Genomic DNA, 19,694 nt, shown 5'->3' with positions numbered 1-19,694 from the left:
CAGTTCATGTGCAATATTTAATATAGTGCTTTCTTACCATGTAAGTACGCCAAACATCTATTTGAAAAGCTGTTTCATCTGTTTTTAAGAAAACAGGTAAAGCATTATGGATCTTTAATATAATATTATGTCGTATTGATATTCAACATGAAATAAGTTAAGATCCGATTTCAGTTAATGGAATGAAATTACGTAAATTGCTTTAACGTTTGAAATGATATATATACATACTCCATTATTTTCGTGTCACCAACCCGATATTCTTCAACATAGACTATATATATAAACATCCTGTTTCGTATAGCTTTTAACCAAATTGGCCTTAAAAGTTTATGTTATGTAAATGCGAAAAATGAGGTATTAATTCATGTCCTTTCAAAATAGCACAATGCATGTATTGAAGATATTTATTTTCAGTTTTTTTTTGTCTTCCATAAACATACACTGTGTTGAAAATCTGCCATTTATGAATATTGTCAGTCGAGTATAATCGAATTTAAAAGTAACAAAATACAAGAATCGGAAGTGACATTTGACAAGTACTGAAATACATTTTCAATATAGTATTAAAACACAACTAATGAATAACTTATGAAGTAAACCCATAAATATTCCAAAAAGGAAAATGAATGCTGACAAATATTTACAGTAATTTAAAATCTGTCTTGCGTAAAGGTTCGTCAAATTTCATAATTTATTTCAATAATCAAGGGGAATCTGTATGTAACAAGTACGTGACAAAAATTACATGTAAAATATTTATAATGTTATGAAATACAAGCAGGAAGTTAAGACAAAGTTAATTCATGTAAATATTAACAATGAAAGCTTATTTTATAAGTCTTGGTAAGCATTGCGATATTTACTCGTCTTACATGTTAATAAAATCCTTCGGATCGGCTTCCTGTTTTGGTGTCGATCTCATCCTAACAATGGCTAGTTTTTCTATTTATATTCTCAATCAGTTTCATCACCTACTAGGCTGTGAGTTCGATACCTAGAAACAAGAGATTTCCCTTGCTTTTACAAAGACAGCATTTGTCTTTTCGGGTCTGGATAATGTCACGTGCGGATAACTGGCAAATACGCGACGCTAATTACTTAGGTTTACTGATCGTGTATATCTAAAATACTGATAAAATTTCATTTAACTAGAATCAAGCAAGCATCAAAACTTCCCGTTTAAGGACAGATTACACCAAACCGGAAGTGACTACTCAGTGTTACATGTGAAGTAGTCCAAAATGTAGTTCCATGTTTTGGATGAAATCTGTTATAATGAGTGACATGAGGTGACAGTTAAATATTTGGCTTATTTTTATTGCTTATTGTATGAGAAAAGATCTAGACCATTTTCATAGTGAATTTCCTGGAATAAGTTTTATTCTTTGCGACAAATGTCTACCTACGCGTAATTGCTAAAAGACTGTTTTCATAGGGGCATTTTTAGAGGGTGATATTTCTCAGAACAGATTATTTTTCTTATATACAACATAACATGTCAATATTTTTCTATTTTTTTTTATAAGAAGACGTGTCATACTAAATGACCATATATGGTTTTCATGTCATTGAAATGCTTTAAAGTGCTGAAAATGAGGTCTGAATATTTTATTGTTAATATGAAATAAATAAGGAATTGAATTGGTAGAGTGTAACCTCTAAAAGGTCAGATATCTGGTGTTGTGTGATGACGAAGCGAATAGCCAAGTTGAGGGACCTACAAAAGTGATATTCACTGGCCGGTCCATTGACTTTGGTATTTGCTTATATCATCATACAATAAGAATTTTTATAACTACACTAAAAAGAGCTGTATGGTAAATAAATATTTTCATCAAGAAAAAATGTACCCAGGCAACCCACCTATATAATCATCTTGCAACTTTCTCAGACGATCAAACTTTAGATGTTGTACTTATTATGACTGTAATATTATATTTAAAGCAATTAAATTTGAAATATTAACAAAATCAAGAATTTTATACATGGCAAACAAATCGGCCGAGGTTCTTTACAAGAATATCAGTAGAAGACGGTATATACCATTTTCTATGGACCTTCATATGACCAGTTAGCGACCAATGAGATAAGTGTAGTTTGCTAACGGTAGATCAATGATTCTGCCTATGAACTATGGCATTACTTCACACATCTGGTAGCAATTTCAATGTTCTGAAGTATATCTTAATCACAGAAATGCAGATTATCTCAACTCTTTCTATCCCTTTTCCGATCATAAATTAACTAGTTTTAAATCATTTCATGTATTTTCATTCATTGTACATAGTTAAAAAGATGAGCGGTCAATTTGTTTACAGATCTGTTAATTTGACTTCATGCGGAATGGGCCGTTTGCTGATGTTGATACAACTCGTAGCCCAATCCATTTCTGTATGTTACTTTTTGTGTTCATATTATTAATTTGTTTATATGCCTTAATAACAAATACAATTAAATACTATTAAACTAATAGAAATACATTTGTTTTTTACTGCAACAGTCATTGAATCACTGTAATATAATTATGGTACATACATTTTACAGAAGTTTACGTATTCAGAATACACAGATCACTTGTAGTTATTTGATATAAATTTCATCATTTTTAAACTACTTTCTAAACAGCTTTTCTAAATTCACCTGATGCTATTAAATTCTTGATTTGGTATCCCGGTATATTTGGTAACACTATTTAGCTAACGTTCTGGGAAACAATCGGGTGCCTCACTTTTGTGTCTAGCATAAACGGGTATCTTTATTTGGGCTTTTAAATTGTACATTTTTTACGAGAGACGTTTGCTTTGTTGACGGATTGAACGTTTTAAGCTGTATAGTACGAAAGACAAGCTATAAATAATTATCAGTCCTCAGATATCGGTATTCGTGTCCAACATTTTTCTCATTTTCTAAAAACATTGTTAACGCTTTGTAAGCCTTTGACATGAGTTATATGCTACATGTTACGATGATAATTTAGTCACTTTACATGTTCTAATGTTAGTAATAGCAACTGATAGCAAAAATGATTTAGTCTGTGACCGTCTCAATTTTTCATCCTGGTTATTAATATAAAGATTTGTTGCTTATTTGAACGAGTATCATTATTTGTAAACGAACTGCATGTTCAGGTTGCTTGTTGTAATTGCTAAAGTGACGTGAAAAACAATTTCGTCGGTAGTATCTATTCCGATTCGGAAGAGTAATCTGGTTCAACCCATTCAAAAGACCTCACAGACCGTTCATCGTCATATATATCATGCCGTGTCTTCCATTCATTCACAAGAACCAAATCTTGTCCTGCGTCAGATTCCGAATAATCAAGCTTTTGTCTCATAAATTCATCAATAACGTCACTGTGAGCACTAAACATATTACCACTTCCCTGATGCCTTCCAGTCCAAGCTTGAGAACTGATTCTCGTGTGTTGTGACATATCATTTAAACCTGCCGTACAAACTGAATCAATATCTGAATGATTACTTTCGTTTGTCGGGACTTCCGTCTCATTATCTAAATACCGCTGAGATACCCGGCTTTCAACATTAGCATTGGCTACCCCTGGCAGCTGCCCAGTATAGTAAGTATTAGGATTTTCGGTGTTAAATGTATGGTAGTGTGAAGGCACTGGTAATGGACTGATATCAAGAATACTACTTTCACTCACTTCGTCGCTTGTTGAATCTACGTGTGTTTGCTCAAAGTTATCTAAAGTGTTGATATTGCTTTGAAGAAATTCTGTACTATATGTGTCTGAATTATCACGTTCACTTGCAAGAATTCGTGAGCTAGACCATTGTCGATTTTCCAGTGGACGAACTGAAAAAATAAAAACAAAACAAAATTAACATTGGTAATGAAATAAATGCAAATCTACGCTAAAATATTATAGAAACATGATAGTAAACATGATATCAAGATGTTCTTCTTTCGTGGATAAATCAAACGATCAAGCAATATCCTGAGTGGCTTTCTTTTACATTTTAGAACAATTTCTAATAAATAGATTTTTCATAAATTTTCGTTTGTTTTGCATGTGATTATCATTTAAACGGTCAGTCAAAGAGTTCGAGAATCTGGATTGTAATTAGGTTATTATATTTAAACTGAACTCGGTTGTTTTAGCGCTATAGTTTTCAAATGACAAAGATAACCACCCTGCCTAGTCAATAATTATTTAATACCTTTTTCGCGATTTTAGTGGATATACTGACTAAACAACAAACAATATGGAGGTCCTGCATGCTAGTGTCCTCTGATTATCGTATGCCATGTATCATCGATGACTATGTAAGTATGGATTATTTAATATACAATATTGCTCATGTATGTGTATCAGTGTACAAATTGAGTGTCACCAATAAAATCTTGAATCTTTTTTAGAGAAACCAGCGACTGTCGAGACACTGCACTTAGCAATAGCTGCATTTCTGTTATTAAAACGGTACAGACACATCACCTCAATTTTATTTTTATCTAATCTGGTGTAATGTTTACTGTGATGTTGAAACTTGTACGTTCTTTTTACTTACAACTATTTTATGCGACAAACGTTTATCTTTTTGCCGACCACTAAACTATTTCATTAAACCGTACTTTTAAATCAGGTAAATTGTCATGATGTTTAATCACGTAAAAACCTGAAGCGTGGTGAACAGATGTTTTTAGGACAGATGCATCATACTTTACCTTTTCTAATTAAAGAATAAAGACAAAATTTATCAGTGAAACTATTGTTTTACCTGTATGTTGTGGTTTGATTCTATGACACTTTCTATCCAGTGGACACTCAAAATACCGAAATTTAGATTTTCTTGCCATTTTCCTTATACAATACTGGCAAATGGTATGTCCGCATGGTAGAATCCGCGGCACGTGCTGATTTTCGTCATAGTTATAGGCACATATAGCACACGTGTCATCTTCTACGTAGATTTGTTCTAGCCTGCTCACAATGGACTCATTCTCAAACGATATATTAGATGGTGTTACTGAATTGCCTTCAGTGTCAGAATCATCATCATACTCAATTTCATTATCATCAGTATCAGTTGCAAGATCAAAAGAACGTCTTCTATTAGGAAATAAATCAGACAGTATTTGCTCGACTAGGATGTCTAATTGTTCATCATTGCTTGTGTATTGAATTTCGTTCCTTTCTTCCACTTTTGAACATGTACAATTCCCCATTGTTCTGAAATAGAATAAAGCAAACATTTTCTAAATTACACTCAAGTATTTAATTAACGTCCTATACGGCGTTGCATTATATATTCCCAAATTTTTATCTTTTTAAATTTATTGAATTCAGATAAAAATGAACTAATACATACCTTGATTTAATATATAACTTTATCCTATCACCCTGTACATATTTACCGATTATCCAAAAATAGATTAAGGCAAAATCTTATAAATGAATGCTATAGTCGCGTTAATGTCAACAATAATATACAAAGAATCGCATTATTTCTTCCGATACACTAATATGATGTAAGAAAAATATTCCCTTGGTGTTTTGAAGGATTGTCGATAAGATTGATTGTGATATTTACTTCCGTTTTGATAAATTTTAAACCAGATCTTACATACTTAATCTGTCAGTGAAGACGTTGTAGATATTCGAACTTACCGAGCTAAAAGTCGCATTCAATTATTCAGTTTATATTTTTACAATTAGTTTCGATATGCAATTAAATTACATTTATTACGTGAAATATTAAATATAAAAAATCGATAATTAATATAATCAATGGACTGAATGGATCATAAAATAAATATACCGAAAGAGCCATTAGAGGTCGCAAAAAGTAGGATACTGTACTGCATTACACCTATTTATATCATATTTTGAATTGTTTGACTTTTAGATTTTATAACACATGGAACACTTATGATAACGTGAATGTTAAAGATTAGGGATTTACCACCCAGTGCCCTTTTTTACTCACTGTACACTTCCTGATTTTGTTCGAACATAAAATAAGGTTTACTGTGCAAATTTTGATTTTCATACCGGTTTCCTTTTGCCGTTGTGATTGCTTTCTATATTTCCTTAAACCTTCATGGTCTGTTAGGAAATACATCTGGATTTTTTCCTCTACATACACATTTCCCCATTAATCTTCAGATTAATTTCTTCCTTCACATATACGTTTCCCCATTAATCTTCAGATGAATTTCTTCCTCTACATACACATTTCCTCATTAATCTTCAGATGAATTTCTTCCTCTACATACACATTTCCCTATTAATCTTTAGATGAATTTCTTCTTCTATACACATTTCCCCATTAATCTTCAGATGAATTTCTTCCTCCACATGTACGCTTCCCCATTAATCTTCAGATGAATTTCTTCCTTTACATACACGTTTCCCCATTAGTCTTCAGATGAATTTCTTCCTCTATACACATTTCCCCATTAATCTTCAGATGAATTTCTTCCTCTATACACATTTCCCCATTAATCTTCAGATGAGTTTCTTCCTCTATATACATTTCCCCATTAATCTTCAGATGAATTTCTTCTTCTACGTACACATTTTCCCATTAATCTTCAGATGATTTTCTTTTTCTACGTACACATTTCCCCATTAATCTTCAGATGAATTTCTTCCTCTATACACATTTCCCCATTAATCTTCGGATGAATTTCTTCCTCTATACACATTTCCCCATTAATCTTCAGATGAATTTCTTCTTCTACATACATATTTCCCCATTAATCTTCAGATGAATTTCTTTCTCTATACACATTTCACCATTAATCTTCAGATGAATTTCTTCCTCTACATACACATTTCCCCATTAATCTTCAGATGAATTTCTTCCTCCACATTCACATTTCGCCATTAATCTTCAGATGAATTTCTTCCTCTACATACACATTTTCCCATTAATCTTCAGATGAATTTCTTCCTCTATATACATTTCCCCATTAATCTTCAGTTGAATTTCTTCCTCTACATACACACTTCCCCATTAATCTTCAGATGAATTGAGAAAACAAAATAACTGTAAAGAAGACTTATTTAAAGCCACGATACGAAAAAGCACCCATGTGACATTGAAATTGGTGATATGGTTTTAAATACGAGTCAAGACACGTTGGATTTTTCTAAAATGTTCCCTGTAATAATCATTATAATACAATGTGGGCTTTTTTCATCACTGACATTACAAAATTACATTACTCTTCGGTAGTCATGTATGTTTTTGATAAATTCCCTTGAATTTAAACGTTATTTACATCTTTTTCATCCAGTCTAATCTATGTAAAACACGTTTTGACCAAACCTATGATGTCTGACTGGGCAATTGATATTTTATACAAATGGATGTTTATTATGCATGTAATACCGGGTATTTGGAAAAATAACAAAATATTTAAACTGCGTGTTTTCATGTATGTAACCGACCGAGTTTAGAAATAGTAATGTCAGAGAACCAAGTAATACGTTAGATTTACAAATACATGTATCTGGAAATATACACAACTCCTTACAGACTTTTAAAATTATATTTCTAATTATTTAACTCAGAAGATAAAATAATTACATGTATACATATATCATAAAGGAATTTATGTTCTCTTGTGAAAGAAATTAATGTCATTTCTGCTTATTATGTTATTATTTCAATCTTGTTCATATAATATAACGTAACCCGATCAATCAAAGTCTCGCAGCAGCAGTTCATTGATGTGGCCATTTTGTATTTAAAACCGGTTCATTCCCTTCACTAATAACTCCGCTGGCAAGTCGACACTTCGTGCACGAAAATACCCACTCTCCTCAAACCCAACATTTTTAAAAAGAATTTCGGCTGCCGTGTTATTTATTGTCAGCGTCAACATACCAGATCATGCCACATACTGTCACGCCAGTATACAACGCCTTTCGTGGACAAAGACAATCTATGGTGCCAAGAATCTCCAACCTTGCAACCAGGTGTATGCAGGCTGTGGAATTTGAACAATTAAAAAGACACTTGTTATTTACTGAACATCTGAAACGTCCAGTTATACATTAAGTACAAACTTCTTTCGCGTGCACTAGTAAGTGCACTTGTTTATTTTGCTGAAGATCCCGTACTTCTTAAATGAGAAAAACGTAAACATATTATTTTTAAGAGAAGTTTCAATTGACATTCTGTTCTCATCATGGCTAATATACTACTGCATAACCGTAGCAGACAAATTGTCAAATAAACAAGAACAGGGGTAGTCGTATTCTATTTTGGCAATATTATTCTAGCAATCGTTACATGTGAACTTCAAAATGAATATGATCTACAAAACTGGCTAACATACGGCCTTTTATACAGCGGCTGTAGCGTAAAAATCAAAGCTCTCCCCTAGGTCGGTCAATAGATCAACATTCTAATTTAAGCGGTGGACTGGCGTTCACTTTTAAGGGCGAGCGTTCTTAAACATTAGAGGGGGCCTTGACATAAATGGTCGGCCGTTAAACAGAAGTCCTCGTAGTGACTGTCGCTTATTTAGAACTGGGTTTATCAACTCTTCGGCCTTGTAGGTCAGTACATGTGCTACATATATTGTGGATCACTTTGCTACAAACCTCTTGCTACAAACCTCTAACACCTGGGTCTTTCGAAACAGACTTGATCCTACTGTTTCTTTTGTTAGTGTGAAGCTTAGTGAAGTCATTTTCTTGGATGGTTAAACAATGCGTGGCACAAGTTGTCCGATCCAAACCTTGCAACCGAGTCTGTTGTACAAATGTTATAATAATGGATGGAACATTATATTAATGTATGAAATACAAACATTCAGCATTCCTTTTTTTCAATAGTTAGAAGCACCTGGCCACTCTGACTCAAGTTCCTGAGATTGTGGTTGAAATCCAGGTCACTTCTAATCATGGTTAAAGTAATATGTCTTTAATAGTAAATGTGAGTCTGGCGCTTCTTATATGCATGTCCTACTAATAAAATAAATGTATACATGAATCCGGAGGATTTTATGTACATGCTTATACAATATACTTTTAAGGTATTGGTCCATAAAGAAACTCTGCAAATTACTTGTAATTAATCATTCCATTTACCTTTTGGATAGCTCAACTCGTACATGACTTTCCGTAAAAAACTAGAGAATGCTGAAATCGCATACGCGTAATAAATTTTAACAACTGCAAATTATGCGCCAAATTTAAAGAAAATGTCTGAGTGCTGGATGAAACTAATTTTTAATCTAAATTCGCATAAAACGAAGGCACATTTTAGTGATGTTTAGTTTTTATGTTCACCTCAGTCAAAAGACTATGAATCATATCAACTATCTAACCCTTTTACAATACAATGACTTATTTTGTAAGTATAGTGACCAAATGTTTGAGCTGAAATATTTCAAGAAATAAAAAATACGATGACTAAATACAAAAATAACAAATAATAATATGTTAATTGTATACATTTAAAAGCTATATTATTGGAAAATGTGATAGATAGCGCACTCAACATATTACATATCGATCTATATAAAAAAGTAATTACAAATTTTGTGTAGGTATACAGCTTGTAAAGGAAAGTAATTCTTTCTGGTAAAGGTGACTTTTCAAAATGATGCTTCAGAGTCTAATCCTCGTAACTCGGATTTCGCTGGTATTCGCTTTTGGATAGCGCGTGAACTTTACATGTTCAAATCGCGAGTTGTCTCAAAATGTCATAGTTTTACCATTCTACAGTGACATGTTAAAATTGGTACTCTGGTGGTCATCAAAACATCGTATTACGGGAAAAAATCAAAACATTGCATCTCTTTGACATCTTTAAACTATTCTAATTTTGATAATTGATTATTATTTCCAAAGATATGTTTAACTAATAAATTTGTTTGATTAGTGCCTGTTGACTGTTTGTGACGCAAATTGTATGAATGACGTTTAGTTGATCAACTAAATACATGTTGAACTAATCTCAGTATCATCAATAATTAAGTTACAGTGTCTTGACAAAACAGAAAACCCTTATCCAGAAAATGCTAAAATCCCAGTTAGGAGAAATAAATTTTAAAGCGACGATAAGCAATGCATAAATGCCGTTCTGCATACTTACCGACACGCTCTTCACGGACAAAAAATCACCGCAGTTCAATACCAGTTTCGATTTTTGCGGATTTTAAATCTATTGAAATGATTTAAGTTAAGAAATATCATTAATAAAATCCATTTTTATCTATAAATATTGTTTATTCAACAGTGTAGTGTTCGTATTGAAATTTCATGATATGTGACGGCGCTAAGATTTAAGTAAATCTATAGAAAAAGGGGGGCTTGGCATAAAGTTTTTTAAAGTCTGGCACACATGAAAGGGTTTATTGACACTATGTTTACTTTATTGTTTTTGGGTTTAATGCATTACAAACATGATATTTGATACATACATATCGTAGCAAGTGCCAATGTACTTTAAACAATTACAACACAATTCATTAACGCAGTTTGTATTGTGTAATAAGGGGAGTAAACCTAGAAATTTTTCTCATATCTATCAATAAAGAGTGAAAGGACTTAGATGCATTGTTCACATTTACTAAAACATTGCTATCATTGTCTTTTCATAACTCCTTTATATGGTAGTTTTCAAGATGTATAGAGAAAAATATAGTAAGCAACGCTGAATTATCCATTTGTGTATACAATAATTATTGGTAAATTGCGGAGAGGGATATCCAGCCGTTCTTTTTCACCTTTCATACTGTCACCAAATAACAATATAATTTTTGTTGGATTTAACGTCGCACCGACACAATTGTAGGCCATATGGTGACTTTCCAGCATTGGTGGTGGAGGAAGACCCCAGGTGCCCCTCCGTGCATTATTTCATCACGAGCGGGCACCTGGGTAGAACCACCGACCTTCCGTAAGCCAGCTGGTGACTTCCTCACATGAAGAATTCAACGCCCAGAGTGAGGCTCGAACCCTCATCGATGAGGGGCAAGTGATTTGAAGTCAGCGACCTTAACCACTCGGCCACGGAGTCCCCAAACAACAATATAAGGATCTACTGGTTTCACAGTATAATCTGTCAGTTGAGCAGATAAATACTGACTCATTAATTTGATATGGATGAATCAAGTTACTAGCATTCCAGGTATTAGCAAATCAGCAATTCAATGCGTTTATATTGATCTACACAACTGGTATGTTATCCTAAATGATAAGTACAAATATGTTATCAATTTGAACTAGACATCAATACAACCTTAAAATAAACAACTGATTTATCATTTAGGGCAAAAGAAACACCATAAACGTGATCTAAGAGATTTTTTACATAGTTTCAGTCATCGACCCATTAATAATTCAAAAGAACGTGCTCGCTTTTTTGAGTTAATGTAAATCTTCAGCTACAATGTTTTGGACAAATCATCACTGAAATAAATGCCACCGTAGCTCTAATTCCCGACTGAGATGTTTTCGCTTAGGAAAGTATTCACTCTTTTCGTGAACCGAGTTTTTATTCCCCGTTGAATATATTATCGACTGGACTGCCGTTTTGTTTTCAAACACACACAATTCATATTACCGGTATTTATATATAATTTAACCGTTTCATTTAGCTCAGTCTTATCTTGACATATTGAGCTTTTTGACTATCTTTTTCATGATCTTTTGATTTCGAACTTGATGACGACCGACGAATCTTCTTATGTTCAAATCCTTCATATGGTTGTTTATCAACTGCTTTCACTAATTTATAAAATCCTGCGTTATCACTTTCATCTACTTCGTTGGCCTCATCGATGTCATTTGAATCAGAATATCCGCAAAATTCGCTTTCAACTTCACTCTTGTATCCTGTATCCTCAGTATTGTCATTTTGGTTATGTCTGTTGTTGTGATCATTTTCACTATCTCTAAATACGTTGTCAGATTCCTCATTGTCCGTGTCATTCCCAGTACTGTCACAAATCTTAGTGGATATATCACTGTTTGTTCTTTGTAACGTTTGCACATTTATTAAGGAGTTAGTCGCGTAATAATTCGCAAGAATATCTGGTGGTGGCGGCGGAGTATTTGCAGGGAGTATTTTTTGTTCTAGACGTAACAGTTCCCGAGCAGACATTGGTTGGATTCCTGGTGAATAAGCCCGGAGCACTGATGTTGGAGTTTGGGCTTGTATAATACCCGAACCTCCGTGCACGTCCGCGTTCTCCTTTGGTTCTTCTTTCACACTATTTGTTTCACAACTACTCAGTGATGAATCACTGCTTAAAAACTGAACTTTCTTTGGCGTTCGGTAACCACTTAGTGTTTCGCTTAAGCCAGATCTGCTAGTTAAGCAACTCTTTCTACTCCTTGCAGATGTAACTTGCCGACTGCTTTCCTTTGTCTCTTCGGATTTAATTCTTGCCACACGGCCACTCATTGTATTGCGAACAGCTTCGTTTAATGAGTGTTTACTTTTGTATGATTTCGCACCTGAACTTCTAGCCTGGTAATCTGGAAATTCATTTTGAAGGGTTATAAACACATTTTCGCCCCCGCATCCATTGGTTGGGGAAGGTGGAGATCTTATGTTCTGGTTAAACCTTTGTTTTGAGTTACTGCTTAGCGATGCCCTTACAAGAAGTTGCTTTTCGGAATCATGCACGAGTTTTCCGGTGATATCGGGGGCTTGATTGATACCATTGTTTATAGACATACTACCGTATGCGAATCCGTTAGGCAGATGATTTATTCTTTTATACATTGAATCTGGAGTTTGTTTGCGCAAACTTTGTGATAAAGGACGGTCCCTATAAAGTGTTGGTTGTCTTTGGTTCAATGGCAGAGATGACGATGCCCTGTTAATTGTCTTTGTTGGAAATATAACAGGTAAGGATTTATTGCGAATAAAAGGCATTCCTGGTGGAGTGACTGGCGGTACTATCTTCTTAGTGTCATCCAAAACTGTCTTTAACTGGTCTGTTTTATTCTCATGCGTATCCTGTATATCTACGGCGTCGCATTTTGGAAGTTCATACACTTTTCGCACTTCAGATTTTTTAACACTGCCAAGACGTCGCACACCTGACGTTATGCGCACTTCATATTCAGAAGGCAGTTTATGTTTGACGTCTGGCTTCTTTTTGTGTGGATCGGTGAAACTTATATCCAGTATCCTTGGCTTGTTTGGAAGACTTTTGATGATGTCTTTTTGTGATGATTTCGTTTTGGGAACGGTTTCATTCTTTTTTAATTTTAGATTATAAGCTTCACCTTCATCATAAAACCGAATGTGAGATTGTGTCCTGACTTCTAGGTCACCGGAATGCTTGTAATAAACAGGTTTCCTTTGAACTATCTCGTCTGGCATATTAAATATCCTTTGTTTTGACTGAGGTATAGAAACAGTTTTTTCATGTGGAAACATGAAATTTGAAATCACTGTGACAGTGCTTCTTAACGACGATCCGGAGCTTTGTCTTGGAGCAAGAGGTTCATGCATACTCTCATTTACTGCTGCAACAATATTTATGAGGGCCGCATGTTGCATTGTATCTTTAATATCCTTTTTAAATGTTTTATTTCCCTTCAAACTGTTAGGTCGTGGTTTTCGCGAAGGAAAACACGAATTAACTGTATAATTTATACGCGAAGTAGTTGAAAGACCCGGGGCTCGTCGCCCAGGGTACTGTGCCACACTCATATTTACAAAGTGTCTGTCAATTCTGCACTTCCTCTGATCCGATAAAATCGTTGTAACTTTAATGATATCTGATCCACTCTTCTGTACAACGATAAAATGTCGCTTTCACTGTCTCTTTATTCAACAAATCGATGTGTATCATTTTATCATGTCCTTTAATGCGGGTACGTATGCTTATTGATCACTGATGTCCGACAAACTTTATTTTCCTTTTATTCTTTATTTGATTCCGATATAATTTATTCACACGTAGAACGGAAAAGTCCTTGCAATATCTCAAGATTATATAAAATTTCTGTATCTTTTTTTCCCTGAAAAGAATAAAAATGCTTTTCAACAGTTGGCCATATTCACCCAGAGTAATATTAGACTTCTTACAGATTTGATTTAGTAAAAACAATGACACATATCCAGAAGAAATAAACACCTTCCGAGAACGCATGCCTCATGAAGAAATAGATTAAATTGAACAAACACACAAGTTGTCACCAAGTTATATTCAGCAACCCACTTAACAACACGAATAAAAATCTGAAGTATTCCTATTACGTTTCATTACCAGTTGTAAAATTTTCCTATTTCTGTTTACCAAACAAAATTAACATTTTAAAATACCATACCAGACTTGAAACAAATACATTAAATAAATTAATGAGTCCAAGTTTCATTTTTATTCGAAATTACGAAAATACGAAAAATTAAGTTAATATCAGACATGTGTCTTACAGAAAAAGTTATTTTAAAAAAAGAAACAGCTAGCATTTAAATAAAACTAAACTATTCTTAGAGGAATTGTTCATGTTTTTAAAATGAAGACAAAGTATAACAAACAGCGAAACGTAACAAAATATCAAGCTGATTGTGTTAAATGGGATGTTATGTTATTAAATGTACATTAAATTATAATATACCACTTTGTAGCTTAAAATTGCTTTATTCTGATTTTAATGAACAACTAAGCAAATATTTGAACGAGTTTATTGTGAAATTGGATTTCTCCGTGTTAGTTTTCTAAACGGTGAACTAATTAACTGAATGCCTACGTTACCATTAGACCTAAATACCATCTATAAAACATAGAGGTGTTTTTGAATACTGTGTACTGTGATTTAAATAATTTCACCTAAATATAATATAGTGCGAGTAAACACAAAGCTAGTTTTCGTTTAGCTGAAACATATCGTAATTCAATATCATACCGAAGAAGAAAAAAGTAAGACATTAACACATTATTAAAATCGTGTTATAAGTTTTATAACAATATATAATATTTACTTACAATACTTCTCTCTAAGACACGGTAAAGAAATGTTTCCTTCTTGTTTTCACTTATTTGCTATGAATAAAATATAACAATCACAAAATACCTTTCGGAGAGAGCATCAAATTACAACTTTCTATTCAAATCTAATGAAGTATTTTGTTTTGTTTTATCTAGAGGTTATTTACGATAAAATGTTAAAGGTCCGTTAAATGTATTTTAACTAAAATTATCGATCAGAGATTGGTCACCGTAAAAGCTTTATAAAAGAAAACAAATGTTATTACTCTTTTGACGTTATAGCCTTAAAATATATTAATAAAAGCGCAATCACAATTACTAAATTGGTTTAAATAAATTTATGCGGGGGACTCTTTTTACTTCGTCTAAAGACCATGTATCTTTTAAAATGAGAAATTATACTTACTAGTACTCCAATCGTACTTATAAACTTATCAAAGTAGCATGTTTTTTTTTCTTGTGCGTCTACGTGTCGCCCTGTTAGAAATTACTAGCAAAATCGCCATAAACTATGCATATGAGAAAAAGGACAATGCACGATAGGGTATCAATACTGAAGTTGCAACCGCAGTTCAGTTCAACTCTAATCTAGGTAAGATATACCAGTCATTTGTCGAACTTTGATATCTGCCACTACTTCAAAGATTGACTTACAAGTAAAATATTACAGGAAATGATTTATAAGTAAAGTATATTAACATCAAGATGTAATCTAAAAGCAAAGCAGCTTCAAGAAGTTATATACAAACTACATTAATTTCAAGTAGCTTCAAGATGTAATTTACAAGAAAATAGTTAACGTCATGCATAGTAGCTTCTAATGTCATTTACAAGCATAGTAGCTTCAAGCATGTTAAATAAAATTACTTTCTTATTTCCTTATTTCCTTCTAGCTGCACACAAAAGTTTGCAGATATCTTGAGGATTTTTGTTGCTGTCGAAAGATTCAAATTTTCCGGACGGACTGATGGAATGCAAACTTTAAGTTCCGTCACCCCACTAAGTTAGATTTAGAAATGTACTAAAGATACATAGACTGAAATATGTGTTCTTAATGTAACACAAAATTATGCACTATTCAATAACTTCTATTCAATGACAACTGTTATATTAAATGAAATTACATATCTATGAAGGCCAATGTCATTTAGATCAATTAAAATGATACTAATTCATAATCGGCGCTAAATCACCTGTATCTATAAACGACTGTACAAGTCAAAAGCGATATAGGTACTTGTGTTTTATTTTGACACAAGTATAAAAAATAAGATTAATTAGAAATATTTCCTGGAAAAGTCTATATTTTAATGAATTTTGTGTGTAAATATTGTGTCTTTTAAAGCATACGTTTCTGTGATTATACGACTACTAAATTCTAGCTCCACAACAAAAATGGTAAGAAGAAAGGAGCTGTCGAGATTTCCGTGGTACATTTGAATAATATTAACACAGGCTTACATCGGAATGAAAAAAATCTCCGTATAAAGTAGGAATACGCCAGAGTTTTTATGAGAGACCCTTGAACTGGAGGTTTAAATCTTTGTCAAGTAAACAGGATATAAGTATTAAAAGTAGTCAAAACTACAAAAACTTTTTAAAAACAAGTCACTTTATTTTTAACCAACGTTTCGGCTACATCAGCCTTCTTCAGGGTTCAAAATAAACATAACAAAGGAAGTGACGTCAACGTCAAACGACGTCGATGACGACAACGTCAAAATTGAACAAAGAGTTTGGCGTAAAAATCATAAACAGGATCATAGTATGATACATAAAAACTGGTGAAAAAATGCAGTATAAGTGCAATGATTAAGGAATGGCACCAGTAAAAACTGATTATGGAATACATACAAGTAATAAAATATACATATATAACAAGTATTTCAGAAAGGCATTAATACAGAATTTTTGAATTCATTCCTTGTGGAGACACAGTGCCCAAACGGTACATCCAGGAAGTCTCTTTTAAAAGCCTTTTCCAAGGATTAGTTACTTTATCAATGGGCATAAAAGAGAAATCCTGGATAGTATGTCCTTGAGAATTAAAATGTTCAGAAACATTAGTAGTAGTTTCTGGATAATGATTGATATCAAATCTATGACTATTCATTCTTTGTGAACATTGCTGGTGCGTTTGTCCAACATACTGTTTAAAACATTTATTACATGTTATTAAGTAAATAACATCAGTTGAATTGCATGACAGATCATGTCTAACATTATAACAAGATGAATTGGTGGAACTAGAAAATGAATTATCTTCATTAATATTTAAACAGTGTGTACAGCGACGTCTATAACATTTACTTACACTATAATTTTTGTCTTTCTTACTCAGCCTAGAATGAACTAAAACATCTTGAATATTCTTGGGTCTTTTGTAAGCAACAATAGGTTTATAGTCATATAATTGTCTAACACTTTCATGTTGAGAATACTTTAAAAGATTCCAATATTGGTTTATTATTTTACCAATATTGGGCAAAGATGGATTGTAGGTATATACAAAAGGAATGACTTTATCCGTATTTTTGCTACTGCACGAATTAAGAGCATCTTGCATTGATAGAGAAGAGGCCCAAAAAAGTAAAAGAGGCTCAAGTAAACAGTAAACATTCCGTTTGTTACGGTGTAAATTTATTGATAACTCATTCTGCGACTTTAGAGAACACAGTACTTCCAGGCAATGCTATCTTATGGTTGAAAACTATTTTAGAATCAAGTGAAGTATGTATGTCCGACAATATACTCACATGTTGATGAAAGCTGCACCACGGCAATGTTGACAGCTCATTTCCGATGGTGAAGCTATGGTTTAGTTAGAGAACAGAACAAAACAGTATGTCGTCATAAACACATGTAATATATAAGTAGAAGGGAACTGAACTTAAGATTATAATTTTATTACCGACTTGTACATAACACTATTCATGAAACACATATAATACATAATTATAGTGGCACATGAGTCTGATATTTAACAATTTAACAAATTAGTCAATGTTTATCATAGAGTTGTGATATCACGCACGCACACACGCATGCACACAATTGTTTTATATTCATTAAAGATAACATCTTATTAATACAGGTGCTTTAACATGTGGCACATTAGCCAGATTTAACAAAATTTTGCGATTTCAGTTTCGAAGAGGTCGTACATACGAGGCGTTCGATAAAAGTATGGTCTAATAAAATGTTGTCTTAAATTGCTACTTATTTTCTACATCTAACAAACTGCAACATAGACATAATCTTTCATTTCTGTATATTCTAGTTCGTGCGCAGCGTCCAGCATGTATTTTAATATCAGCTGAAAACCTCTAGTCACATGTAATCTAAGATCACATAATAATACTTCTAAAAACGGTTCATATATAAGCGCGTGTTTTAATATTTAAAATTTTCGATGACTGTACTATTACCAATACCAGTCTATCATTCTTGTAGGTAACAGTCCATAACACGGAAGTTAATGTGTATTCTTTCTACATGTTTGTTTAATTTAGTATAACCCCGTATTTCCGTCCAGTATTTAGTAATGATCCAACAAAAGCGTCAAACAATCGGCATGATTTCAACTTTTTACAATTTACTTGCAACATCTTCATAGCAGCTTTCAGCACCTTACCTCATTATGTAAGTGTTGCATTGTTAAGCCGTTCAATAAGTGTCTATTAAAACGAATGACCACTTCTTAGAGGCGAACGAATTTATTTCAATTTGGTTGTTTGTATAAAGTGATAACTTAAAGGTATCTAGGATACTTGATTTGGTTAATCCTTGCCTGGTCCCGTGTAAATTGGAATACTGGTTGTCTAAACTGAGTGCTCGTTAAACTTGGACATCAAAAATGGCTTTTTGACCGAATTTATAGTTAGAATATTAACATAAACTGTCTCTAAGAAGCCAGGAAATTCGATTTACACCTATAATTTACACAAAAATTTACACTTTCGTGGGATGCTTTACCAATATTCATAACAAATTTTCAAAGTACAAACTTGGTTATTGTTGTTGTCTCTGTCAAACACCGACACATTTCAATAAGAACTTGACACTCTGACTGTTATCCCGATGTTAGTAGATTTTAGTTGGAGGAGAGGGACTTGAACTCACGACCCCTGTTTTTGTAGTCAGACATTGTTTAATTGGACCATTGCTTTCGCTCTATACGAGAGCTGATTACTATGAAACTTATTTTATGTATTAATTTTGTTTCCCGGGCCATGCGCAATACAGAGCGGGTCTCATGAGCAAAGAGGATTATGCAATGGCAACTGCACACTTTCTTGCGATATAAAGTGAATGGATGGTAAAGGTGCATTTTTAAACACGCTGAAATTGTAATGAAACATGGTGCATGATCTGCATCCATGCTCAGTTCGTTTTAAAATGCTTAAAGATACTGCCTAACAGTTGGCAAGGACGGAGGAAACGGGGGTTTAAATAAAGCTTACATTTTTGTAAATATAATTGGACTTATATGTGCACCAGTAACAAGTAAAATGTAAACAATGAACGTTATGTCTAGTAAGAGAGGTATTTAGTTTGTAACTGCAAAATTCGTCTCGAAACTTGTAAAATTATTACTGAAATTTGGACAAAGCTCGCTGTCTTCGCCGTTCGCCTGCTGCTAAAAGGGCAAATATAAAAGATTCGGTGTAAGTCATATTTCACTGGTACTGTCAGTTAGTAAGTTCATACTCTAAAAATCATGTCAGAGAAAATTGGGCAGTTTTGATCGATCA

General features: G+C 33.3%; 1 protein-coding gene across 2 annotated transcripts; it reads right to left on the bottom strand.

The window, feature by feature from the left end:
* Positions 1 to 393: 393 nt before the first annotated feature.
* On the bottom strand, positions 394 to 15,056 carry LOC123525507 (uncharacterized). 2 transcript variants are annotated; one of them, XM_053537813.1, is made up of 5 exons: positions 14,938 to 15,056; positions 10,080 to 13,969; positions 8,596 to 8,731; positions 4,743 to 5,194; positions 394 to 3,819 (listed from the first exon to the last, which is right to left on the bottom strand). In XM_053537813.1, exon 2 carries the CDS (start codon positions 13,656 to 13,658, stop codon positions 11,583 to 11,585), a length of 2,076 nt encoding a protein of 691 aa, XP_053393788.1. In that variant the 5' UTR covers positions 13,659 to 13,969; positions 14,938 to 15,056; the 3' UTR covers positions 394 to 3,819; positions 4,743 to 5,194; positions 8,596 to 8,731; positions 10,080 to 11,582. The 2 variants fall into 2 exon arrangements, with proteins under 2 accessions (XP_053393788.1, XP_053393787.1); XM_053537812.1 differs by lacking the exon at positions 8,596 to 8,731.
* Positions 15,057 to 19,694: the final 4,638 nt, after the last annotated feature.

Source organism: Mercenaria mercenaria, chromosome 3 (assembly GCF_021730395.1).
Source record: "Mercenaria mercenaria strain notata chromosome 3, MADL_Memer_1, whole genome shotgun sequence".
Taxonomy (NCBI): domain Eukaryota; kingdom Metazoa; phylum Mollusca; class Bivalvia; order Venerida; family Veneridae; genus Mercenaria; species Mercenaria mercenaria.
The sequence above is the reverse complement of the archived record's forward strand: the minus strand, read 5'-3'. Positions and strand labels throughout refer to the sequence as shown.